Consider the following 23,797-nt stretch of genomic DNA (forward strand, 5'->3'; position numbering starts at 1 on the left):
CCAGCAGAAAATGCTCCGATATGCTACCGCGCTCGATAGGCTAACAATGGCCGTGGCCACTGTTGCGGCTGCTGTGGCCGGAGCAGCACTATCTACTGTCCCAGTAAGCCTTGCGCCTCATACAAGCACAGGAGGTTGCTGAGCTTGCGGCATAACAGGTTGTCATTGGAGCGTTCACCCAGCATTTCAGCGACTTTCTAAATGGCAAATCGTCCTCGTATGACTTGGAGCATGATGCCCGCCATCTCGCTCTGTACTTCATCTACCTTGGTATGGCCTCGTCTTGCCTATTCTTGACCGAGCTCAACTGACCTCTGAGAGGAATCATTTCGTTCGTTGGGCTGTCACTTAGTACTTTCGGGTTCACTCGCCTTGCTGAGTCTTGTACCTATCGTCTTCGAAAGGCATATTTGTCGGCGCTCCTGAGACAGGATGTTTCATATTTTGAGTCTCTGGGTGCAGGAGAGGTGACTACCCGCATCACTGATGATACCAACCTCATACTCGACACCTTATCACACAAAGCAAGCATCCTACTGGCTGGCCTGTTTGGGTTTGTGGCAGCACTGATAATTGCCCTATCTCGCAATTGGCGTTTAGCTCTGGTATTAATGGCCATGCCTATCGGGATGATTGCAACCATGGGTACACTGGGGGCGTACATGAGAAGAATGCAGCAACGAAGTGAAAGTCACTATGTCAAAGCGGCGGACTTTGCAGAAGACGTATTCTCATGTGCCCGCAGTGTGATAGCAGATGGGGCGCAGGGGCGCTTGGTCAAGCGATATGAGGAGATGTTGATGCCAGCACTAGGTGCCGATCTCCGCAGCAAAGCTACTATGGCAATGATGATAGCTCTCACGATGACCATAATTCTCTGGGGGTATGGACTTGCCGTAGGTAAGCTTACCTCTGCTTTGCTGATCGCAACTAACTACATCGTTTAAAGTTCTGGCAGGGGAATCGTTTCCTACAAAAAGGAGATTGCACGCTCTCAGATATCGTGACCGTTCTACTGACATCCACTATGGCTGGGGTACTGCTAGGCCAGTCTGCGCCATTTGCAGCCTCAGTCATACAAGCCAAGGCCGTTTCCACCAGAATCTATGCTACACTCGATCACGTCTCGCCCCTTGATCCTTCAGCAGACTCCGGAATGATACTCCCCTCATTCGCAGGAGACATCGAGTTTCAAGACGTCAGGTTTGCGTACCCCTCTCGCCAGAGTGAGCCTGTTATGGACGGGTTTAACTTGTTAATTAAAGCTGGGACGTCAATGGCAATTGTTGGTTCCTCGGGCGCTGGTAAATCGACACTGCTTGCTCTCATACAGAGATGGTATGATCCATTACAAGGAAATGTAATGCTTGGGGGGCACAACGTCAGGCAACTGAATCTTCGCTGGATGCGATCCAAAGTTGGGCTCGTTGAGCAAGAGCCATTACTATTCGACACCTCAATCCATGATAACATTGTTTACGGTCTAGGTGCAGAGGCTGATCAGGTAAGTTATGTGGCTTATTCTCTACAAACAACATCTAAGGTTACATAGCTTGATCATCACACGATTGTGAGCAAGGTGTATGAGGCAGCCAAACTAGCAAATATACATGATTTTATTCTTAGTCTACCTGGCGGATATTCTACTCGTGTTGGTCAAGCTGGGGGTCTTCTTTCTGGTGGCCAACGCCAAAGGATTGCTATTGCTCGAGCAGTTATCTCCGATCCTCCTGTCTTGCTCCTCGATGAGGCCACGGCAGCACTAGATACCAAAAGTGAACAGGCTGTCCACGAGGCTTTACAGAGGGTGTCCAAGAATCGAACCACGGTAATAATTGCACATCGGCTGTCCACCATCCAAAGCGCCGACAGAATTGCACTCATGGAACACGGAAAGGTCATCGAGCAAGGAACTCACGATGAGCTGATATTCCGGGGCTTGAAGTACACAAATTTTATCCGAGCCCGGGAATTTACACGGGCGTCTCTACCCTTACGTTCCAGGCAAGATGATGAAAGGAATGCACAAGAGTTTGTTCAAAAGCCAGAAGATACCGCGTCTGTGACAGTCTCCATCGACTGTTCCGCAAAGAGCTCTACGTGGGCTCTTGTGAAGTTCGTCTGGCACCTTAATACCCCCGAGCGACGATTCATACTGATTGGGATACTTGCAAGCGCCTTTGCCGGTGCAGGGTATCCCATCCAAGCGATACTGTTCGGAAACGCAGTTGTCTCTATTGTATCTCCAGATCTAGCAACCGACGGCCATGATCCCAAATTCTGGGCCCTGATGTACGTTGCTCTCGGAATTTGCCAGTTCATCTTTTATACGATCCAGGGAATCTGTTTTGCCCTCACCAGCTCCCGTCTCGCCTATCGAACACGCACCAAAGCGTTCACCTCTCTTATCAACCAGGACATGTCCTTCTTCAACCAGGTAGAGAACTCTTCTGGTACCCTAACCGCCTTCCTTGCCACCGAAGCTAGCAGATTAACGGGTGTCAGTGGGACCACCTTTGGGGCAATCCTCAATAGTGTCATGACACTCGTAGCAGCTATCGCCATTGCCTGCTCATTCGGGTGGAAGCTGGGGTTAGTTGCAGCCTCTACCATCCCCATTCTACTCACGTGTGGGTTCCTACGGTTCTGGATCATATCGTGGACCGAGTCCCACGCGGCCCGAGCCACCGATGCAGCAGGAGCAGCATGCGAGGCTGTTTCCGCAGTTACCACGGTCACTTCTCTCGGTATTCAAGATACCATTGTCGACCGATACTGTGAGAAGCTTCAAGCTGAACAACCCCAAACACTGCGCTTCAATATTGTATCAAGTATCATGTATGCGGCAAGTCAGTCTCTAGTCTTCTGGGTCACTAGCCTTCTCTTTTGGTACGGCAGCGTAAAGCTGGTTGCGTCAGGCGAATATAGCGTGCAACAATTCTTTATCTGTTTCACGGCCATTGTCTGGAGCTCTCAGGCGGCTGGTATGGTTTTCTCATACGCGCCAGATATTGCAGGGGCCGGTAGCGCAGCAGCTCAACTGGTAGGGCTTCTTTTCACTCCCACCACAATCGACGTCGGCCTTCAGCACGGTGAGGTTCCCGGACAAACTTCAACAGGTGTGATGCTGTCATCGGTGGAATTCGAGTATCCTTCCCCTCATGGACCTTGTACAGTTCTACAAAACATTAACCTGACGGCCAAGCATGGCCAACTGACCGCCATTGTCGGCCCCAGCGGCAGTGGGAAAAGCACCATCCTTGATCTGATTGAACGCTTCTACGATCCCACCCGCGGCACCATTCTAGTGGGTGGAAAGGATGTCCGTGAGTATAAGCTAGCCAATCTCAGACGTACCATGTCATATGTGGGACAAGGTGGGTGGATTGTTGGAGGGACGATACGAGACTGCTTGCTGAGCGATGAGGAAAATGTGTCGGAGGATGAGGTCATTGGCGCCTGTAAAAGCGCCAACATCTATGACTTTATTGTAAGTGGTTTGGCGTTTATAGTAATCGATTATATTACTGCAAGCAGCTCATTCTTATTTAGATCTCCCTTCCAAACGGGCTTGACACTCCGGTGGGTAGCAAAGGAAGTCGGGTTTCTGGAGGCCAGAAACAGAGAATCGCCATTGCCAGGGCACTGCTCCGGAAACCTAAGATTCTGTATGTACCTATCCTGCATCGTCAGCAAATGCAACTCCACTGACTATTTTCAAGGCTCCTCGACGAGGCAACCTCTGCACTGGATACAATTTCCGAGAAGCATGTCCAAAGTGCTCTCAGTGGTGGAGGAGGAGAGCGGACAACAATTGCAGTCGCGCACCGTCTGGCCTCGATCGCTCATGCGAATTGCATCTACGTGATGGACCAGGGAAAAATCGTCGATTGTGGCTCCCATGAGGAGTTACTTGCTCGGCAGGGGCTGTATTGGCAGCTATTTACACTTCAGGAAACAGACACTGGCTAATACCTATGCAAGTGATATCGAACGCCCCAATAATATTAGTCGTGCCCACTAGCAGATCGTGTAGGAGGTTCATATTGATGTGATCTGCCTAGTTAGTGCTAGTTTCTGGATTATATCTGAGGGTTATCTTTAACAAGCGCGATCTTTTACCACCAACAAGAGCTAGCATGTCTATAGTTGACATTTGAGAGATTGCCTGACTGTACGTTTGGCGAGAGTAATCAACCTTGTAAGCTTCACCTTTGTACCGATGTGTTTTATAAAAGCTTCGAACTAGATGGATTGATAAAACGATGGCCTGCGGGTATGTGTCGGAAAGCATTGTTGGTGTCAACCTCGCTACCGGCGGATTTAGTGTGAAAGGCAATATAACATGGAGCATTCTAACAAATTCCCTCATCGACCTATGGCATAACACCAACGTGGCGCAGATTTCGCGATAATGCACCCAGGTCGTCATTGTCTCCGACTTCCCTAATTTCCCCTGCGTGCGTATCGCCTTTCGCAGCATACATGAATGCAAACTCAACAAGAAATGATACCAAAGTGAGGATGCTGTCTCACAAAATGAGAACCCTTCCCTTCAAGCGATTTCAAAGGTACTTACAATGCGATGAAGCTGAAAGCTTCAGCGGCGTACTTCCTGCTGCAAACGGTTTCGCCGTTCCAGAGGAGCACACGGCAGCCAATATGGTTGAAGTCGCGAGCCAAGAAGATAAAGGCCGTAAGCCAACTAGTGTGGAGGTGTTATTGTAAGTTATGAAAGATAAAATCTGGAACGGGACTCACAGGTAGGAAAATGCTATGTCAAAAGCCAGCACCGGCAGGAAGTTGCCCCTTCGACGCCTTGTAAGGCAACTTATTATTAAGGCGATTCCGTATACTACGGGTGTCAAAACTGCCTGATGGATTGTTAGATTAACGGTCTCGCGAGGAGTAAACGAGGTTAACTTGCAATGACCAGGGAATATATGACCGTAGTCGTCTTGGTGTGTTGAACTGCCCAAGCTGTAATGCCGAGCACCACGATTGCACTACCACATTGGATGACATGAATACATAGGGAGAGGATGCTTAGAGCATCACTTGTTCGACCGCTACCTGTCATCGTGAATGCCAGTCGAGTATTAGATTCTTAGAAAGGAAGTGATCACTAGCAATGTCCTTTACGTGGAATCTGAGTTAAAATACGCAGGCAGGCCGTTCGGGTTTCCTGGGTCCTGATGTCATCAGTCGATCAATTAAAGTTTTGGCTTTTGCACCTCGACTCGTATTATTTCTGGGACAATCTACATCCATGAGGCTATTTCCATTGTTTTGTGTCTCCGGTGCCAGTGGTACACGATGGGACCTTTCCCCAGTATCCGTTGGATCTCTTGCACATTTAGGGTCAACATTACTGCTACTCACATCATGGTGACGTTTTGATTGGATCCCAGCATTCTGTGACCCTATCATGACAGCCGATGTCTTTCTTTTAGTCAAACCTCATGTAAGAAGGACCTCTGCCCAGGTGTGGTGCAGCTGCGACAATGCTAGCGGTTGCCATGCCACTAATGGAGACTTTTAGACACTGCCAGCCCGAACCTTAGCCACAAAGTCGGTCATACCATACGACTCGCCAAGGCTAGACGTCGTTAATTCCATTTCGGAGACGTGTTATTCTATTTAACAAAAAACACAAGACGGATGGGGGAGGAAAGGGAAGGGTCAACACAGAACGAAGACCGTCACTCACCCCACGTCGGTTAACGGTCATGCCCTCCAAGATAGTGCAATGAGCAGACATTGTTGGATGGAAAGCGCGATTACATATGACCTTGGTGAGGCTCCGAGTCGGCAGCGCTGTCCATTCTGTGGCATGAGTATATTGCCCCGGTTAAAGGTTTACCCGCTGTCAGCACTGATTTCTGCAATGAGGTTTTCTGCATTAAACCCTAGAGAAGGGATGCCGGTGAAGAAGAAACAACGTTGCAGGGCACTTCCGCCCACTGTAGGCTCCCAGATTTTTGAATGTTGGAAAGATCCTCAGCAGATCCAGTTCACTTACTATCGAGGAAAGGCTGCGTCATCCCATTTTTAGCCGGTGGAGACTGTCGGGCGACCATCGATGATTGGCGCCGGCATGCGATGGCCGGTCTCGCTTAGATCATCAGTGCAATTCCAATGCCCCTAACCGTGATTCTCAGACACCCGGTGTTTGACTAGAAGCTTGAATGTAGCCAAGCTTACGTGCAATCTACAGGAACTTGTCTAGTTTCGCCCCGGATATGGCGAGAATCAAAGAACAAGCCACCTAGCTGGCAGCCTCCTCTCCACTTGAATCCGTCATTTTGGGAACGGCGACAGTGTGGTATCAAGTGTGCTGCAAATGGAGACTTGTTATACTTCGGTTTCATTAAACTGGCGGTCCTTCGCTTAGGCCACCAATGTTCCTTCGTCATCCATTCGTTCGGCACTTTTCTCTACAGTCAGGTCAAGGAAATAGTTAAATAGCCTGATAAGCCCTGGAGGGGACAGAAAGGTCTGGATAGCATCTCTTTCCAAAAATTTGTTTTTGTCCTTTCTGTTTGGCGAAACTTCATTGACTGGAGTTTCCTCCCATTCTCTTCCATTCGTAGTTTCGTACCAAAACTTCATTGACTGAAGTTCTTTTCCCTTCACTCCTTCGTTACCTATTCTCTTTGGCTCAGCATGTCTTTCTCCAAAGTAGCAATTGTGCTGCTGGCCTCACTTTCGCTGGTCGCGGGTCACGGCTATGTATCGAGTATTGAGGTGGATGGTACCACTTATGGTGGCTATCTGGTCGATACCTACTACTACAAGTCCGACCCCCCGCAGCTCATCGCCTGGTCCACCAATGCCACCGATGATGGCTATGTCGCCCCTACTGCGTATGATAGCTCCGACATCATCTGTCATCGTGGCTCTGCGCCTGGTGCGCTCTCCGCTCCGGTAGCTCCTGGTGGAACTGTCAAAATGACCTGGAACACCTGGCCCGACGATCACCATGGCCCGGTCATTACCTACCTGGCCAAGTGCAGTGGCTCTTGCTCTGACGTCGACAAAACTTCCCTGGAGTTCTTCAAGATCGATGCTGGGGGCTTGATCGATGACACGGACGTCCCCGGCACATGGGCTACGGATCAATTGATTGATGACAGCTTTAGTCGCAGCATCACTATCCCCACTGACATCGAGGCGGGCTACTATGTCCTTCGTCACGAGATTATTGCCCTTCATGACGCCGAGAATCCGGATGGGGCTCAGAATTATCCCCAGTGCATCAACCTGCAAGTCACCGGCAGTGGTACCGCAACGCCCAGTGGTACCCTGGGTACTGCCCTTTACAAGGACACTGACCCTGGTATCCACGTCGATATCTGGCAAAGTATCAGCTCCTATACCATTCCTGGCCCAGCTCTCTACACCGCTGGGAGCACCGCTACAGCAACTGCCGCTGCTGTTACCACTGTCACCCCAACCACTCCCGCAGCCATCACCAGCCCTCCCGCCGAGGTTGCGGTCGAGATGAGCGTCGCCGCAGAACCGTCTATCCCGTCCCAGACGACTCAGATCGCCTTTTCGACTACGACTACAGCGACTGAGGATGTCGCTAGCACGGCCTCTTCCGCCTCTTCCGTCTCTTCTACTACCTCGGGTGTGCTGAGTGGTTCTTGCAGTGAAGAAGGTGCCTGGTACTGCAACGGCGGCACAGCCTTCCAGCGCTGCGTGAACGGGCAATGGGATGCATCACAAAACATGGCTGATGGCACCGCATGCACGGCCGGTATTTCCGACAACCTGACTATTTCTGCTGCCAAGGTACGCCGCGACACCCGTCTCCTTCGCCATCGTCGCGCCCACGGTCATAGCAAGTAGATTGAGGCTTTGGGTATGACAACAAATTGGTTGCAGGCCGAGGTCTTGAGGATATGTAAAACTTGTCTTGTGAAACAAATGATTATTCCTGCATTGAACGTCATCTCTATTCTTTCCCTCCGTCACTTTCCGTTATTCATTGACATCTAACGTATACCTTGCTCGGGAGCACGGCTACACTGTCACCATACACAAGTAAGATCATAGCAGATTGAAGCTCACTCGTAGAGACCCTCTCTTGTATCTGTCCGCGTAAAACTGACCACTCGAGCGGGTGTAATACTCACAGCAATGTATGCTATTAGCAATGATAATTTGAGCATAAAGCCGACACAATAAACATATCTTCAGCAGCACATAAGTATTGCGCAAATTTAAAAGTAGACAAACATGGCTCGCTACCACGCAATATCTGGACTTGATTTTCCCGGAGATGGTAATTTCCGAAGTATCAATATATATATATTTGTCGTAGCCTGTACAGCTACTTTACTGCTGCAGGCCGGTACGATAATTAATTCAACCGACAAGCGAGAAGCGAAGTCACGAATAATTTAGACTATGGATTGATCTAAACGGTGGTATCGGCATGAAAGATATCCCAGTTGAATGCAGACCATAATTGACCTCGCCCCACGTGGTCGTGGAAAACCCTGGATTCTGCAACCTCGGCGAGAATCCACACGACTGCCGAAGTGGGTCATTGGGAGTCCGAATAGTAGTGCCAGGATTGGTCGTATGAGGAATATTGGATCCACCTTACATCACACTTGCCGGCTGACAAATTTATGAAGACGTGATTGTATTGATTGATTGGCATACTGCGGAATTGCTGCGCTCCTTGAGTCCTTGACGTCTTCATAACAACGGGCCCACCCACTTGCAAGGTCTCACTTTGCCCGCTTTTTCATCCCCTGCCACGTCGATCAAACCATGGCGAGTAACTCGATTCCCAACACACCACGTGTGAAACTTAATGACAATGTGTCTATACCAATTGTAAGATTCCCCACAGCTGGGTCTGCTTGGAAACTAATCAACGCCGACAGCTTGGTTACGGCACCGGCACGGCCTGGTACAAACAGGCCGGGGACGATTCGGTCAATCGCGAACTAGTGGAAGCAATCAAGACCTCAATTCGCCTTGGATACCGTCACTTGGATGGCGCCGAAGTCTATGGCACCGAAGCTGAGCTGGGTGTAGCAATTAAAGAGAGCGGAATTCCACGCGAGGAACTCTTCGTCACAACGAAGGTGATTACGAACATTGCCGATATCCCGAGCGCCATTGACCAGAGTTTGCGAAAGCTTCAACTGAATTATGTGGACTTGTAAGTGCAATGATGGCGTTATACCAATAGAATGTATCCGTAACAACTCGAAACAGATACCTGATCCATTCACCTTTCTTCGCGAAGAGTGACGGCGAACTGCAACAGGCATGGGCAGCCATGGAAAAGGTCCAACAAGCTGGAAAGGCCAAAGCGATCGGTGTATCGAATTACCACCAGTCCCACCTGGAGGCCACACTTAAAACTGCGGTTATTGCACCCGTCATCAACCAAATCGAGCACCACCCCTATCTGCAGCAGGAGGAGCTGCTCCGCTTTCAGCGGGAAAAAGATATCAAGATAGCGAGCTATGGTCCCTTGACTCCCATTCTGCGTGCGCCTGGAGGACCAGTGGATCCGAAGGTGTCTGAACTAGCTGCGAAGTACAAGGTCACCGAAGGGGAAGTTCTCCTGAGGTGGTCCATCGACCGTGGAGATGTGGCAGTCACCACGAGTAGCAAGGAATCTCGACTACAGGAATTCCTTCAAGTGCTTACATTTCAGCTGACCCCGGAAGAGGTGAGAGAAATATCTCAGCTTGGCCAGGGGCGGCATTACCGAGCCTTTTGGCGAAAGCAGCATGGAGAGGAGTAATGCTAGGGTTTACGTTTGTGCTTATCTTACTTCAGATGGTGATGACGAATATCCACCTTCTTGGTATGAAGCACTATAATAAACTATCATATTATCTTTGAAGTGTAGCTCCTCAAACTACATTCATTCATTAATATCCATATAATCTAGTAGATTAGCCGTAGCTCGGCAATAGGGAAGCCACCCCACACTCCACGGTTTAGTGGAACGCGGGGTAGATATTAAACAGCCTTATATACAACTACGCCAACGATCCATGTATCTGGAGGTTTGTAGAGCGAATTCATAATTTTCCAGATTGGGCCATTCCTAGCATGTCAACAAGTCGGAATCCCTCCCACGGCCGTAGCCGAATATGCAATGCAGCCCAGATGGAGCGCAAACGCATCTTAGACCGAGAACACCAGCGACTCCGACGCCAGAAGGCCAAACGATTATCTGAGATGATTCAAGCGGAAATGTCCGATCTGCGACAGGACCTCACATTCGCACTGGAAAGATTGGACAGACTTTACCAACTCGTGTACTTTGCTCTCCAGCAGAATGTTAATTCCGATGGCGGCTAGAATTAGGTTGATTTCGGCCAGGGCCAGGTGTACCACTTTCATTCGAGAGCCAACATGGGTTGCTGTCAGTGGCTTTTCTAGTTTTCAACCACGGAGGTTCGAGCCGGATGAGAAGGACAGGTTCACAAAGGATCCGAAGGCATTGCATACTTTCCGACGTTGGCTCGAGCACAATGCAAACAAAACATATCCTTTGTTCTTCGCAAGATCGGAGGCCCAAGGGGAGGCACGTAACGAATTTGTTAATTCCATGAGAGATGCTCTCAAGAACCCGGGTCTGGAAGAGAAAGTCATTCCTCCATGGGCAGTTTGCTGTCGACGGTAAGATTGCTCTGCATTACTGATTGTTGTCCTCGTAGGGGCCTCTATCTGTTGGCATTGCTTCTAGGTTAACCCCCGGTGTCGGATACCTAGAATCTCTGAACGATCCAAAAACCGCCGTTGTCTATGGTGAGATTAATAGAATCACCAATCGCGGCTGTCAATGGAGGATGGACAGTAGTATCCTGTGGACGTGTTGATGTGCGCCGTAAGCTCCATCGCACATTACAGGAAAGAAGAACTGATATCTCATCATGGCTAAAAATAGACCGGATTTGATACTACCTTTAAGCCGCGCTTCCCGCTCACGGGCTTGAATGGTAGACAGCTTTCTGATGATTGGAAAGACGAGCCTAGGTCGTACCTCGGAATTGCTGCTGCAGGCTACCCCAACTATTATATGTTCCTCGGGCCTAACAGCCCTATTGGTAATGGACCAGTACTGGTGGGCACTGAGGGTATCGTTCTCTGAAAGGATCCCGGTTAATAGTCCATCACTAATAACCCTTAGCCCAAGCGGACTACATTTGCAAACACATCACGCGTATTCAGCAGCAAGGCATAAAGTCGATTGAGGTGACTAAGGAAGCCGTGGACGATTTTATCGAGCACAGGGATCAATATATGAAAGATATGGTCTGGAATGAAGATTGTCGGTCCTGGTACAAAGGCAACACAGCGGACGGCAAGATCGTTGCCTTGTGGCCGGGGAGTACACTTCACTATATCGACACTCTTCGGCAGGTTCGATATGAGGACTTCAAAGTACAATACTTCGGAAATCATTTTAGCTACTTGGGAAACGGCATGAGCAAACTTGAGATGGCCCCGGACGCTGACCTGGCGTACTATATACGCCAAAGAGATGACGCCCCCATCATTGGGGCCAAGTTCGTCTACAAGAAGGCAGGCCCTGAGCTGGCTGCTATCAATATGACAGCTGCCAAAGCATCAGAGGAAACGACGACTGATGTGTCTCGCTTGAAGTTTACTAACAGGGTGAGACATATATGTATTCCTCAGGCATACCTGTGTATATACACTATTGAATCCAGTCTGTCCCTGGATAACCACCCGATTCGTGTACAACAATAAACACCAATCAAGGACTTATTCTGGGATCGAGCGTCGTAATGTGATATATGGTTGGGAATATCATTTGCCAGATGTTGTAGGGTTACCGAGAGGATAAGAGCTTAGAATGTGATCACCCACCTCCTTGAGACCATAGCATCATGAATCACTCGTTCAGTTATAATCAAAGCCTCTCCACATTCGCTTCCTCTTGGTCGGTGTTCATTCCACTTGTTGATAGAATGCGCTCAAGTTGACATCTTCTCCTCCCCGGTCAAGTCTTTCGTATAGTAGTAACTCTTTGGCGCCTGGCTAGCGATGGCAATGGCTACTGGGCACCGGTATCTCCCTTGTTCTCCACCCACTCCTCCTGAATCACCTTGACTTCCTTGCTTTGCAGATTTTGAGCACCTGTGATATGAGCTCCAATCCCACTACATTCATATTTTTTAAACCGCCGGGTCGGTACTTCAGCCTGGAACATATCATCCAGCTCTTCGAGGGAACGGCCCCTGGTCTCTGGCACCATCAAAAATACCCAGATCAACGCAACCACGGAGAAGCCACCATAGATAAAGGTGACCGAGCCTCCTAGCCGTGCTTGGACATACGGATTGACAAAATTGATAGGAACCGATGTGAGGAAGCTCCCCATCGAGGCAAGGAATAACGTGCGCTCCCGCAACTGGCCAGTCCCTACTTCTCCTGCCACCACCCAACAGCCGGGTCCCCAGGTGAAGCCATACATGCAGTACCAAAGGATCAGAAGGGCAATGGAAGCCGTCGCTGCAGGTGACGACCCACTGCTTGTGTCTCCGGTGGCGATTGCGATCCCGGTTCCGAACATAGTGCCACCGAGGAGAATTGCCCCGATACACAACGAGTACCGCCGGCCGATCTTGTCGAAGCTGAAGAATGTGATGATGTGGACAGCAAAACTGCATCCGGTCACCATTAGATTCGTACGCAAGGGATCAGGGAATTTCAATTGTTCCATGAAAGTGACGATAAAGTTCTGAATGAAGGAAACACCTTGGGCCTGCTGCAGGACTTGGACCCCAATAGCGATTATAGTACGTCTTCGGTTGGAGCCTCTGAAACAGTCCCAGATTGACGTCGCCTTGTGCAGCTCTTGCTGCTCCTCAGCTTGGGCCTTGAGCAGTTCTACCTCATATGGAATCGTGTCGGGGTAATTCGATAGCGATCGGAGGACTTGTTCGGCCTCGTCAAAACGGCCACGATAAATGAGGTAGCGAGGCGACTCGGGGATAAATGCATAGAATGCGATATATCCAATAGGCACTAGCAGCTGACAGAGTATGACCACCCTATCGAAGTTAGATCTCATGTCGCCCGAGTTCCGAGTCCGCAGGGATGCATCCTACAGATACTGCCATTTATCCGTCCTTGAACGGGATAGGTAAACCACAAGGGAAGCCAGGAAAACACCCAGAGAATTAAAAAAGCTATACAGTCCCAGAAAGGCACCTATGGATAAGTCAGATCCTACTCTTGTTGTTATCTCCGTTTCAACATACCTCGAATACGTGGTGGTGAGCACTCCGATAAGTACAGTGGCACACAGTTTGATGCTAAGCCAATCCCTGAGTAGACAACAATTCGGCCCACAACAAGTTGCCAGAAGGATGTTACCGCAGATGCTTCGAGGGTGATGCCAATCAACATCAGCAGCGACAGCACCAAGAACGAATTGCGACGGCCTAGCTTGGATGCGACAACTGGGGCTATGATGCAGCCAAGGATAATCCCTGCGGATCCCGTACCTGTGCCGACCGATGTCTTTTGGGATGGAATCACGAAATGGCCAAGGGAGTCATCATACTCGCCATATTTCTGTTGGAACTGGGACAGACCCAGTGCACCTCCCCACCACCCGTTGTCGAATCCGAAGCCTAGAGCTCCCAGCGACGACACTCCGCCGATGAGCGCAAGCCGCCAGTTGAGGTCTTGATACAGTGGCTGGGCCTTCAACTGTTCCAACATAGGTGAGAGCATAACGTACGCCTTGAAAGTGGGACAAGGATAGCGTGAGGGATGGGGTAACTAAGTCTCTCCACATGGCCAACGGAACATGATATAGGACTCTAGGAGTCTATACGGCCTCTGCTTTCCCCGCATAATCATCAGACCGCTACGAATTGGGAAGTCTGAAGCACCAAGTGTGCCCCCACGGAGTCCCCTCGAAGATGTCGGATGCAGCCGACCTTTCTGGGGTAGTCGCAGCCATGTGGAGAAACTATAGCCAATATTGGAGGCTGGGTCGATATACTTAACTTTCCGTCGCACCATTATTGTTCGCTTTAACTTCACCCACTCCTTCCAAGGCGCTTCTTGATATTCCTGTCACCCATCAGTCCTCTCTGAACCTGCAGTTGCGATTCACCATGTCTCGTCATACCAAGACTGTCGTGCAGTCTGCCATCCTCAAGTCTGCCGCCAACCTCACGGCACAGCTCTTCCGCTACTCGACCAATCCCACAGCTCCACCGTTGGACTGGAACGCAGTGTTTGAATTCGCTATCTTTGGCCTAATCCAGGCGCAGGTGAATTGTCATTGGCAGGAGTTCTTAGAAGATTCATTTCCGTCGTACTCGACCTTCGCCAAGCCAGCGGACCAGACAACTGCGCCTAAGAAGATCATCCAGTGGCGGAACATTATCTACAAAATCCTTCTCGATCAGACAATCGGGTTATTCTTAATGAACACAATCTTTTTAGTTTGCACGAATTTCAAGCAGTCCGGGAATGCGTCCGTGCTGGTGGCCGAAGTCAACCGGAAGATCTGGCCCCTGATCGTGAACGCTTGGAAAGTCTGGCCGGCTTGTTCTCTGTGCAATTTCCTTTGGGTTCCAGTGGAGTCTCGAGTTCTGGTCGCCTCGTGTGTGGGATTCGGCTGGAATATCTTTCTAGCGTTTTTTACGATGGTCAAGTAAAGGGTAGGAGTATGCCATCCGCCTAGGGAGATATATATATCCGGTTAACTTAGTTCCATTCCAGGCATGATGAGTTGGTATTTTTCCTGTGCGGAAGGTAGTGGTTCGTAAAGGCTAGTGATATACAAAAATAGTTCAATTACATGCCCAGAGGAATAACAAAGAATGAGTTGTGAAGTGATGTGAAGTGATGTTTCTCGTATTCAGTAGTTAGGATGTGGATGGATTGACGTGGAGAGGTGCCCACGCTAAACCCAGTTTGTGTCCTTAATAGGACAGCTGAGTCCAAAGTAAATACAGGGTCCAGACCAAATAAGGAAGGTTGAAGCACTCAGGCAATCTTAACCCTACGTTCCAAGAGGGCAATTCCAACCACCACCATCGTCCCTCATAAATCCTTGGCGTGACGCCTCACAACTAAAGAAGCCAGAACTATACTACATTTTCTCGATCATCTACAGGAAACCATGGCTTGGTTGTATAATGTGTTTCGATTATTACTTCTGACGGGCCTATTTGTTCAACCGTCGTTGCAATCACAATGTGCAGGTTTGACGGCAGACAAGCCGCGGGTGTTGGTACTCAGCGACATCGACAACGAGCCCGACGATGCGCAGTCTTTGGTCCGCCTGATGGTGTACTCCAATGAACTACGTCTGGAAGGTCTTGTGGCGACCACCAGTATCTGGCTGAACGATACCACCCGACCGGACCTCATGCACGACATCGTGAATGCCTATGAATTATCAGTGCCGTATCTTCGCCACCATGCATCAGGATGGCCTAAAGCGAGCGATATCCACAGTCTGATCGCGTCCGGCCTTCCCGTGTACGGTATGGATGGCATTGGAGAAGGGAAGGACAGCAGTGGTTCAACACTTTTGATCAACGCGGTCGACAAGTCCGAAGAGCCCCTCTGGGTACTGGTATGGGGTGGTGCGTCGGTTCTGGCGCAGGCCTTATGGCACGTCAATGCCACCCGATCGCCGGCGGATATCGATCGCTTCGTGGCCAAATTGCGTGTGTACTCAATTTCCGACCAGGACAACACGGGAACCTGGATGCGACGCAATTGGCCGAGCCTGTTCTACATAGCCAGCGTGCACCACTTCAATCGCTATGCAGTGGCTGGATGGGGCGGCATCTCGGGAGACAACTACTACCATTTCCCAAACAATGCCAATAAGGAGGTCATCTCATCTGCCTGGGTGCAGCAGAACATCCAATCCGTCGGCCCATTAGGTGCGAAATATCCGGACGCGGACTTTATTCTCGAGGGCGACACCCCGTCCCTGCTGCACATCATCCCGAACGGCCTCTCCGATCCGGAGCACCCGGAATGGGGCTCATGGGGTGGTCGGTATGGGCCTGTGACCTTTGGAGAAGGTCATTTTGCCGATAGTGTTGACACCATCGTGGACGACTCGGGGAGAACGATGATGGGGTCGCATGTCACCATCTGGAGGTGGCGCGAGGCTTTTCAGCAGGATTTCGCGGCTCGCATGAAGTGGACGACAGCGTCCAGGTTCTCTGACGCGAACCACGCTCCGGTGGTCACAATCGACGGGGACAGAACTCGTCGAGTTATTCATATCCCGGTGGAGCCAGGTCAGGAGGTCGTGCTGGACGCGACGGACTCCTGCGATCCTGACGGAGACAATCTCACCTTCAAGTGGTGGCAGTATTTGGAACCTTCCTCAAATAACAACAACCCTCGGAGAGATGTCGCTGAGCTTTCCCTGAGTTCTACGGACTCTCCCCGGATTACTGTCACAATTCCCCCGAGCGACGTAATACGACGAGAAGGCCGCAACACACACCCAGAAAGTGACAAGCACTTGCACCTCATCGTACAGGTTTCTGACGGAGTCTTGGTTTCCTATCGTCGAATCATCTTCACGGTGCCGGGTTTGGAAGCTGTTCGGGACAAGCAGACAAACCACGATGAACTGTAGAGATATCCGGCTGTGTATATCCCCATTGACCTAAATTTATTAATCAGGCCGACATATCCTAGTCCTATTTAAGATAGCGATGGTTCTATACATGTATCCTGAGCGGAACTACCGTTGAACCAGGACTGGTGCGGAGACAGTATTTTGTTTGAATACGCTACCTTAAATATGCGAGGCTTCATCTATCCACAATAAGCCAATGCAAGTGGAAACTTTCTCCTGTGCTCACCATTTCCTTGCTATAATGACCGATAGAGCTTGTACACCTCAGGCGATTTAAAGACAGAATGCCTCAAGTCGGTGTTTTTCCGATGCCAGCGTTCGGCCCCGCAATAAATGGATTACTCATGGTGGGGATTGAATTTCCTCGGCTACCAGAAAGATGAATGGGAGGCACGGAGTGGCTGCATTCAATTGTGTAGGACTGTTTCAAAATGGCGAGCTCATCCTCCATCTATATCTTAGGGGTTGGAAGTATTGGATGTTTTGTCGCTCACTCTCTTCGCTCTCTGCCTGATAAGCCCCCCATTACACTCCTTCTTCATCGAGAATCCCTGCGTCGTGAATTTGTCTCCACGGGACAGAAAGTCGGTCTACAGGTTGGGGAGGATGGAGACGTAGATGAACAATCCGGTTTCAATGTTGAGGTACTGGGGGTCGATTCCACACCCACATCGCCGATTCGTTGCCTTATTGTCACCGTCAAAGCCTCAGTGACAGTAGACGCTATCAGACCTGTCAAAGAAAGGCTCGGCCGAGATTCCGTTATCTGTCTATTCCAGAATGGCTTGGGCCAAGTGGAAGAATTGAATCAGCAACTTTTTCCCGACCCAGCCACACGACCAACGTACATGTTCGGGATTGTTCGACACGGCGTCTATTTAAAATCGGCTTTTCAAGCGGTATTGGCTGGTCGCATTGGCTGTGTCTCTGTGGGCTTTGTGGACGCAGATGGCTTGGCCACATCGCAACCGAGAAATCGTTTCCTTGTGGATACACTGCTTCAATCGGCAACGCTCAACTGTGAGGAACTGGATTGGACATCTCTTTTCCGGGATCAACTGCTCAAGCTGGCAGCAAATTGCGTCCTCAATCCTCTCACAGCGCTACTGGATGTCCGAAACGGCCTGATCGCGGATATGGTCCAGGTCAAACCATTAATAACCCGTCTCCTAGAGGAGATTTCAACGGTATTTGGTCGGCTGCCAGAGATCCACCATCTTTCTAACCATGATCCCTCATGGTTCTCCCCCGCGTCCTTGGAGGCCGTCGTGATGGACACAATCAGAAAGACAGCGAGGAACTCCAGCAGCATGCGCGAGGATATCCGTAAAGGGAGACCCACAGAAATCGAGTTTATCAATGGCTGGATAATCAAGCGTGGGAGGGAACTGGGGGTGGAATGTGTGGCCAATCTATCTTTAATCGAACTGATCCTAGCTAGGAGTAGTATATCCGATCAACAAGCTACAACCTAGTGATTCAGTAGGGAATGCTCGCGAATTCATATGTTACCGATCGGGAATTCGTGTCGTCCTGTGATAGTATGAAATGCAAAAGCAAAAGAATCCTGTCGTGGACCGTAAACGTATTACACGTCTGTTCAATTGATCTGTGAGTCAATGGTGGTGGGCAATACTACCATCACACCCTTCGCCCGGATGGTGACCCCATCCATTTATTTATCTACGCAATCTGCCGAATTTCCCGACCACCGGCGGGCTGCAACCGTGGCCGAGCGCATCGTAGGGTAAAGGCGAATCACAGAAGGCTCCACCTTTCAGCTCCCCCTTGGATAGGCGAGCTGAGATCGATTGCAGATCAGAGGCGGTTACTGTGGAAATAGAGTGGGCCGGGGTTCCCGCATACTCCGACGGTTTTAATTATCTATAGTAAGAATAGCTAAGTCTAGTTATGGTAAATCAACCCTTGAACAGGACCATCAGAAAGGCGATCATCTATCAGGTCAATAGCTCCGGACAGAGCCAACGGTCAGATCATTGTGTCTTCTTTGCTTCCACCTGTTTCCCTTTTTGGCGCTGCAGGGCATCCGGAGTGTATTCGGTGTCAAGGGGGTGGTAGCTTGTGCCAATGGATTTCTCATGGTATAGGTCGTGATGATCAGCACCAGCCCAGAAAGGCAAGAGATGGTGAAGACTCCAAAGGACTTCGTAGCCACTATGGGCATCGATAGCCTGGCACAAGCGCAACACAATCCAGACATACATCGTGAGAATATACAGGTTACCGGTCAAAGCACACCAGAGGATCGGGGAGCTAACGGTCCCGAAGCCGAGAATCATCACTTCAATAGGAGAAGCATATTCGGCGGCCAAACCAAACGGTGCGGAATAGAGCACCCCTTGTCTGGGTACCAGCTTCCAGTCCATGCATCACAAGTCTGACGTTCTCGATCTCGATCTCGAACCCCAAGACGATGAAGTAGTAGTCTCTTCGAAGTATGACGAGGCGGTTTTCCGTCTCGTGAAGATCATGTCCGATACTAGCTTGCGATTCTTTGCGCGAAACGCTGATTCCAGTACAGGACAGGTGGGACTGCTCGATCTTTACTGCTTGCGAGCAATACACAGCGCCAGCGCACTTATAGCGGTAAGGAATACGGCGCTCACCCCTTTACCCATGGCGTACGCGCAAAATTTGTGATACTTGAGGAATTCGGGAAGTGTCGCCTGTGGGGTTCGAAGCCTCCGTTTGGTCCTCGGCTTGCTCTCGAAGTTGCTGTTCCTCTTTTCGTAGTCGTCGCTCTTCTTCTAAGCGCCGCGGTAGTGCCTGTATCTCTTGGAGAGAACATTTTTGTGTGATTCATTGCTGGTCATCATCAAACTGTCTCGGGTTTGTTTTTGTTGGTCGGGGCTCGAGACACCTGGTCGCCGTAATGGGATTGTTGGAGACAGCCAACGATGTGACATTTCTACTATGAGTACTTGTTGTCGCTCTTGATTGGGGGATATCCAACGGGACATACGCCTCTTGAGCTTGTCGATAAGGTCCTCATTGCCCCATTGCCATTGGAGGCGGACTGGATCTCATGGCAATTTATGTAATTGTGTTTTGAGAAGTATGTGTCTAGTAATAGCCTTTTGGGAGAAAGTAAATAATAATAGTCTACAGAATTGTGGGTCGTCAATGCAAAAGATGCGCTTACTTAGGATGATAGGTGAGTCAAATCGGCGAGTAAAATCTCGTTCTACGCATTGTCAAGGACATGGGCGACGATCTCAAACTTGCCTGTCTGGAACCAGTGATTCTATTTGCTAACATGAACACAATGCTGGTTTACGGTGTCCTGTAATTTTGGTTTGAAATCTTCCCATTCGGTAAGTTATGCTCTGCTAGATTCATTTCACCCCCATTATACTGATGGAGTGACCCATTAGTCTTTGACGACATTTATCATTTCACTGCAATCCAGCAAGGCCGTGAGCTTCCCTCAGCTGACTTTTGGCACAAATACTGTGCTAACAATTTTTTTCTCCAGTTGCCTTCTTTGGTATCCTCGTTGGAGCATCGATTTCAGTCGTTGGATACATTCTGTGGTTATACTATTGGTACCAGCCACGAGTGGCAGATGCAAACATCATTCTTGAGCCAGAGGCTCGCCTGGTACCTGGACAGATAGGGGCTCTTTGCATTCCGGTTTGTCTATTTATCTTTGCATGGACATCCCGAGGGTCTCGAGCACGCTTGGGTTCATCTCCGTTGCCATGGTGCCCTTACCTTTTATTTTGCAACGGGTGAGTTTGCCGCCACGACTGCATCCGATATATGGTTACTGGCTAACTTGTATAAAATAGTACGGCAAGAAACTGCGTTCTTGGGGCCGATTTGCGAACTGAGAAACACATTTCTAGGCTTGCTCCATATTGGCTCGCCCTATATGCCCCGGGTTCACTTTCCCTGTGCTACATACCGCCGTTTCAACCCCGTGGTAAATCAAAGTTGGCACGGCCTTTCTTGAAGAGGATCTCGGCGCTTGGTGTCTTCAAGACTGAAGCTGTCTTGCGTCCACGATCCCCTAGATTTTACATTCCCTCAAAAGCGCCATCACTTGCTTGTTTCTTGTTGTTTAATCAATTTACTCAACTCACTGGTTATTCTTTTATCCCACCGCCAGCTCCATTCGTGGGTAAAAGTACTGTTATATCATGCTACAGCTTGCCTAGTAGACAACATGCTTGACGCTGCAATCGGATAGTATTTGGAAAGCTGTCGATACTTATACGAAACTGAACAAGAGCGGAGGAATCTTTACCCGCAGGGCCAAGGTGCCAACGAATTTGATTTTAGGTAGCAGGCATTCCAGGGTCGCTAATCTGGAAATCAGGATCCTCCTCCAGGCTTACACCAGCATCCTTCAGTAGATTGGGGAACCATCTTAGCATTCGGTCGCGAAAAACCTCGTACCCGGCTCCCTTCCGTAGGACCTTCATGTTCTCTGCATCGAAATTCACGCCACCACGCCTGTACACCTGCCATTTCTGTAACCCGTAATCCACCACTAAGTCCACCGCGTCAATCACTCTTGGCTCAATATCTTCAATACGGAATCGTTGTCCCTGGCCAGTAAGATTGGCCGAAGTTCCGAACATTAACATGCCCTCGGGGTCCTCATCACACAGACGACCGAGTTCCCTTAGAAATGGACCTTCGGGAACTGCGATACTGACCGTATCACCCTTAGTGACCTGGGATAGCGTAGCGGGATCAAGGGCTGCCAAACGTGGATGCAGGCTTTTCGTATCGTATTTAGCAATGATCCCGACAATCATTGCCATATCTTCTGTCAGGACCCGTGTCATTTCAAACTTGGCCTCGGAGAGCACATGGATCTGGCGGTGCTGTTTGTATGTCCCGATTATACCGATGTTGTGGCCTTCTCGACGGTCTTTTGCTGAAAAAATCCGTTGGATTCCAGTCTGTGTGCTGGTCAAGAGTGCGTAGCCAACATCGGTTGGGATGATGACAACACCACCGCGTTTCAGAGTGTTATAGGTCTCTCTAGCGTCGCGAGGGACGCTGGGAGCGGTACCTGGCTTGGGTATGTATCTGGGAGCCATTGAATGTTGAAGAAGATTTATAATTCTATGCTGGTCAAAGGAGGAATATATATAGCCAAGCTGTGATGATGCTCAATCCATAAGGCATCCGCGTCTGATTAGGGGGTAGCTTAGCTACTCTCGCAGATAACCAACCCAAGAAATCATGTCATCGTGACACAAGCGCCTCGGAATTCCGGTTCGGGGTTCCGATCATGGAACCAATGTGGGACGAGAAGGTGGATTGATTGGAGAAAGAACCCGCCCAATAAGCTCTTCGGGTTGCAGAAGAACTACCACAGGGCATGGAGTAGTAACGTAATCTCATACACCATACAAATCGTAGATTGTTAGACTTGAATCTCTCAACCCCTTCAGGCCTATTAGTATCTAAACTTAAACGAAGATTCTTTACAGGCTAGATAGTGCTAAACTATAGGCTCTTATACGAGAAATTTCTCAAGTAACGTATGTATGTCCTATATTTTATGGTATTTTATAGACATCTTACGTATTTAGTATGATAGAAGGTATCTAGAATTTGAAAAGAAGTCTAATAGTTTTTATAATAGGTATATAAGCTAGCATATTGGATTTGATGCTTTATAACTACCTAGGGTTGAGATATTCCAGTTTATAATATGGCAGTTGTATGTGGTAAACCGGGCATGCGGATTGCCTGCGGTGGGCGGACCGCTGATGAGCTACGTTACTTGATGCTTGCGAGGTAGGCGTTATTCGAATCATCGGCTTATAAAATACTTGTATGCATTAAATGCCACCACGATTTACGGATAAGGGTTGTAACTTAGGAAAGAATTAGGCAAATGAAGTTACTAGTCCTTGACATCTAACAGGGCAGACACAAAATTGACAATCTCGCTAATGCCCTCATCGGCCATCTCGCCAATAGAAAACAACGTAAAGCCGTGGAACGCGGCTGGGATAATCTTCAAGGATGTTTCATTCTCGGCCATCCCCCACTTTGTGGCCAAAAACACAGAGTCATCAAGGAGTGGGTCCTCAGAGCCAACGAGGAACAAAGCGGGAGGTAAGCCCTTCAGATCAGCATATAACGGCGATAGGTGAGGCTGTTTTCGGACATCTAGTGGAAACACGTCCTTTGGTAATGCTGTATCAATGAAGCGCGGCGTGTCCTCATTACTGAGCACCAGACGGCGGCAATAATTCCTGACAGACGGGAGATAGGTCAAGTCATAGATTCCATACGAGGCCACCAAGCCCTTGATGCGACTCATGACATCTATTCCTCGGCGGCGAAGTTCCAGGGTAACCCATACGCTGAGATAGGCACCAGCAGACTCACCACCTATGATGGTGAGCGGGCCTCGAAGTTTGTGTTCCCCATCTGGGGACAAAGCAAAGAGCGCAGCATCAATGGCATCATCTAGGGGCGCGGGAAAAGGATCCTCGGGTGCTTTGCGATAGTCAACTGTAACGACTGTAAGAGAGAGTGTGTCGGCCAAATGACGCAGGTAACCATCGTTCAAGCGGGCGGAGCTGATACAGAATCCACCTGCACAGAGACCCTTTAGTTTGTCTCTAAGAGGGGACTGTTCTCATAAACTAACTTCCATGAAAGTGCAAGAAAACACCTTTAGAACCCTTTCCCTTGGGTATAAATTGCCTCAAGGGGATTGAATGGTCGCCGTGGCTTGAAGGGAGAAAGAAATCAATGGCTTCCGAGTCAAAAATTGGCTTCGCGAACCCCGCCGTCCCATCGAGCTCTGCACGTCTGTAGTCGGCAGGGCTGGGGTACTCGTACCATTGTCTGGTCTCACTATACTTGGCTTCCAGAGCTCGATTAAGCTCTTCACGCGCCGCTAGGACAGATGGCGAAACCTTGTTCGGGCAGATCGTGATGGACATTCTGATGTTGAATGAGATGTTTCGAGCGTTATATGGGGTTTGAAAACAGCCGACTACTGGGGCTCCTTAAATATTCTTATTCTAGGGCCACCAAGGGCACGAGATCGGAACTCCGAGATTAATTTCGAACCAAAGGTACTGTGCGGAGTATGCGTAGGTCCGGAAAAATAATCATAACTGTATCTCTCGTTGTTAAGGATAT

At 49.5% G+C, this 23,797-nt stretch overlaps 13 protein-coding genes across 13 annotated transcripts; 8 read left to right on the plus strand and 5 right to left on the minus strand.

Moving 5' to 3' along the window:
- Positions 1 to 10: 10 nt before the first annotated feature.
- Positions 11 to 3,972, plus strand: F9C07_2057177 (putative multidrug resistance protein 1, 2; the record flags this gene model as incomplete). The annotated part of the gene is made up of 7 exons (XM_041289205.1): positions 11 to 103; positions 159 to 270; positions 322 to 896; positions 950 to 1,504; positions 1,553 to 3,490; positions 3,553 to 3,668; positions 3,723 to 3,972. The coding sequence occupies 7 exons, from the start codon at positions 11 to 13 to the stop codon at positions 3,970 to 3,972; spliced, it is 3,639 nt and encodes a 1,212-aa protein (XP_041141852.1).
- Positions 3,973 to 4,122: 150 nt separating this feature from the next.
- On the minus strand, positions 4,123 to 5,115 carry F9C07_1175248 (uncharacterized protein). The gene is made up of 4 exons (XM_071507678.1): positions 4,924 to 5,115; positions 4,762 to 4,870; positions 4,580 to 4,705; positions 4,123 to 4,527 (listed from the first exon to the last, which is right to left on the minus strand). The coding sequence occupies exons 1-4, from the start codon at positions 5,078 to 5,080 to the stop codon at positions 4,377 to 4,379; spliced, it is 543 nt and encodes a 180-aa protein (XP_071363426.1). The 5' UTR covers positions 5,081 to 5,115; the 3' UTR covers positions 4,123 to 4,376.
- A 1,551-nt stretch (positions 5,116 to 6,666) lies between these two features.
- On the plus strand, positions 6,667 to 7,854 carry F9C07_9380 (putative endoglucanase-4 precursor; the record flags this gene model as incomplete). Its single annotated transcript, XM_041284516.1, has 1 exon — positions 6,667 to 7,854. The coding sequence occupies one exon, from the start codon at positions 6,667 to 6,669 to the stop codon at positions 7,852 to 7,854; it is 1,188 nt and encodes a 395-aa protein (XP_041141854.1).
- An 813-nt stretch (positions 7,855 to 8,667) lies between these two features.
- F9C07_2124852 (aldo/keto reductase family protein) lies at positions 8,668 to 9,880 on the plus strand. Its single transcript, XM_041289206.2, has 3 exons — positions 8,668 to 8,853; positions 8,904 to 9,184; positions 9,241 to 9,880. The coding sequence occupies exons 1-3, from the start codon at positions 8,788 to 8,790 to the stop codon at positions 9,776 to 9,778; spliced, it is 885 nt and encodes a 294-aa protein (XP_041141855.1). The 5' UTR covers positions 8,668 to 8,787; the 3' UTR covers positions 9,779 to 9,880.
- A 212-nt stretch (positions 9,881 to 10,092) lies between these two features.
- Positions 10,093 to 11,735, plus strand: F9C07_2224789 (uncharacterized protein; the record flags this gene model as incomplete). The annotated part of the gene is made up of 6 exons (XM_041289207.2): positions 10,093 to 10,301; positions 10,366 to 10,651; positions 10,704 to 10,794; positions 11,013 to 11,123; positions 11,177 to 11,664; positions 11,721 to 11,735. The coding sequence occupies 6 exons, from the start codon at positions 10,093 to 10,095 to the stop codon at positions 11,733 to 11,735; spliced, it is 1,200 nt and encodes a 399-aa protein (XP_041141856.2).
- Positions 11,736 to 12,067: 332 nt separating this feature from the next.
- Positions 12,068 to 13,755, minus strand: F9C07_9384 (putative high-affinity glucose transporter; the record flags this gene model as incomplete). The annotated part of the gene is made up of 3 exons (XM_041289216.1): positions 12,068 to 13,067; positions 13,125 to 13,227; positions 13,278 to 13,755. 3 exons carry the CDS (start codon positions 13,753 to 13,755, stop codon positions 12,068 to 12,070), a joined length of 1,581 nt encoding a protein of 526 aa, XP_041141857.1.
- Positions 13,756 to 14,144: 389 nt separating this feature from the next.
- F9C07_9385 (putative peroxisomal membrane protein 2, pxmp2) lies at positions 14,145 to 14,693 on the plus strand (the record flags this gene model as incomplete). Its single annotated transcript, XM_041284498.1, has 1 exon — positions 14,145 to 14,693. The coding sequence occupies one exon, from the start codon at positions 14,145 to 14,147 to the stop codon at positions 14,691 to 14,693; it is 549 nt and encodes a 182-aa protein (XP_041141858.1).
- Positions 14,694 to 14,893: 200 nt separating this feature from the next.
- On the plus strand, positions 14,894 to 17,028 carry F9C07_2276638 (uncharacterized protein). Its single transcript, XM_041284499.2, has one exon. It carries the CDS (start codon positions 15,161 to 15,163, stop codon positions 16,646 to 16,648), a length of 1,488 nt encoding a protein of 495 aa, XP_041141859.1. The 5' UTR covers positions 14,894 to 15,160; the 3' UTR covers positions 16,649 to 17,028.
- On the plus strand, positions 17,029 to 18,512 carry F9C07_2276639 (ketopantoate reductase PanE/ApbA C terminal-domain-containing protein). The gene has a single exon (XM_041284500.2). It carries the CDS (start codon positions 17,083 to 17,085, stop codon positions 18,124 to 18,126), a length of 1,044 nt encoding a protein of 347 aa, XP_041141860.1. The 5' UTR covers positions 17,029 to 17,082; the 3' UTR covers positions 18,127 to 18,512.
- A 133-nt stretch (positions 18,513 to 18,645) lies between these two features.
- Positions 18,646 to 19,038, minus strand: F9C07_2054082 (C-4 methyl sterol oxidase; the record flags this gene model as incomplete). The annotated part of the gene is made up of 1 exon (XM_071508562.1): positions 18,646 to 19,038. One exon carries the CDS (start codon positions 19,036 to 19,038, stop codon positions 18,646 to 18,648), a length of 393 nt encoding a protein of 130 aa, XP_071363427.1.
- Positions 19,039 to 19,544: 506 nt separating this feature from the next.
- On the plus strand, positions 19,545 to 20,505 carry F9C07_9389 (uncharacterized protein; the record flags this gene model as incomplete). The annotated part of the gene is made up of 4 exons (XM_071511897.1): positions 19,545 to 19,571; positions 20,047 to 20,088; positions 20,225 to 20,305; positions 20,464 to 20,505. 4 exons carry the CDS (start codon positions 19,545 to 19,547, stop codon positions 20,503 to 20,505), a joined length of 192 nt encoding a protein of 63 aa, XP_071363428.1.
- Positions 20,506 to 20,752: 247 nt separating this feature from the next.
- F9C07_2276640 (DHBP synthase RibB-like alpha/beta domain-containing protein) lies at positions 20,753 to 21,920 on the minus strand. The gene has a single exon (XM_041284512.2). It carries the CDS (start codon positions 21,724 to 21,726, stop codon positions 20,953 to 20,955), a length of 774 nt encoding a protein of 257 aa, XP_041141862.1. The 5' UTR covers positions 21,727 to 21,920; the 3' UTR covers positions 20,753 to 20,952.
- A 478-nt stretch (positions 21,921 to 22,398) lies between these two features.
- On the minus strand, positions 22,399 to 23,791 carry F9C07_2276641 (putative carboxylesterase). The gene is made up of 2 exons (XM_041289218.2): positions 23,298 to 23,791; positions 22,399 to 23,242 (listed from the first exon to the last, which is right to left on the minus strand). Exons 1-2 carry the CDS (start codon positions 23,593 to 23,595, stop codon positions 22,542 to 22,544), a joined length of 999 nt encoding a protein of 332 aa, XP_041141863.1. The 5' UTR covers positions 23,596 to 23,791; the 3' UTR covers positions 22,399 to 22,541.
- Between the last annotated feature and the right edge of the window lie 6 nt (positions 23,792 to 23,797).

This window comes from Aspergillus flavus, chromosome 2, assembly GCF_009017415.1.
Source record: "Aspergillus flavus chromosome 2, complete sequence".
Classification (NCBI taxonomy): domain Eukaryota; kingdom Fungi; phylum Ascomycota; class Eurotiomycetes; order Eurotiales; family Aspergillaceae; genus Aspergillus; species Aspergillus flavus.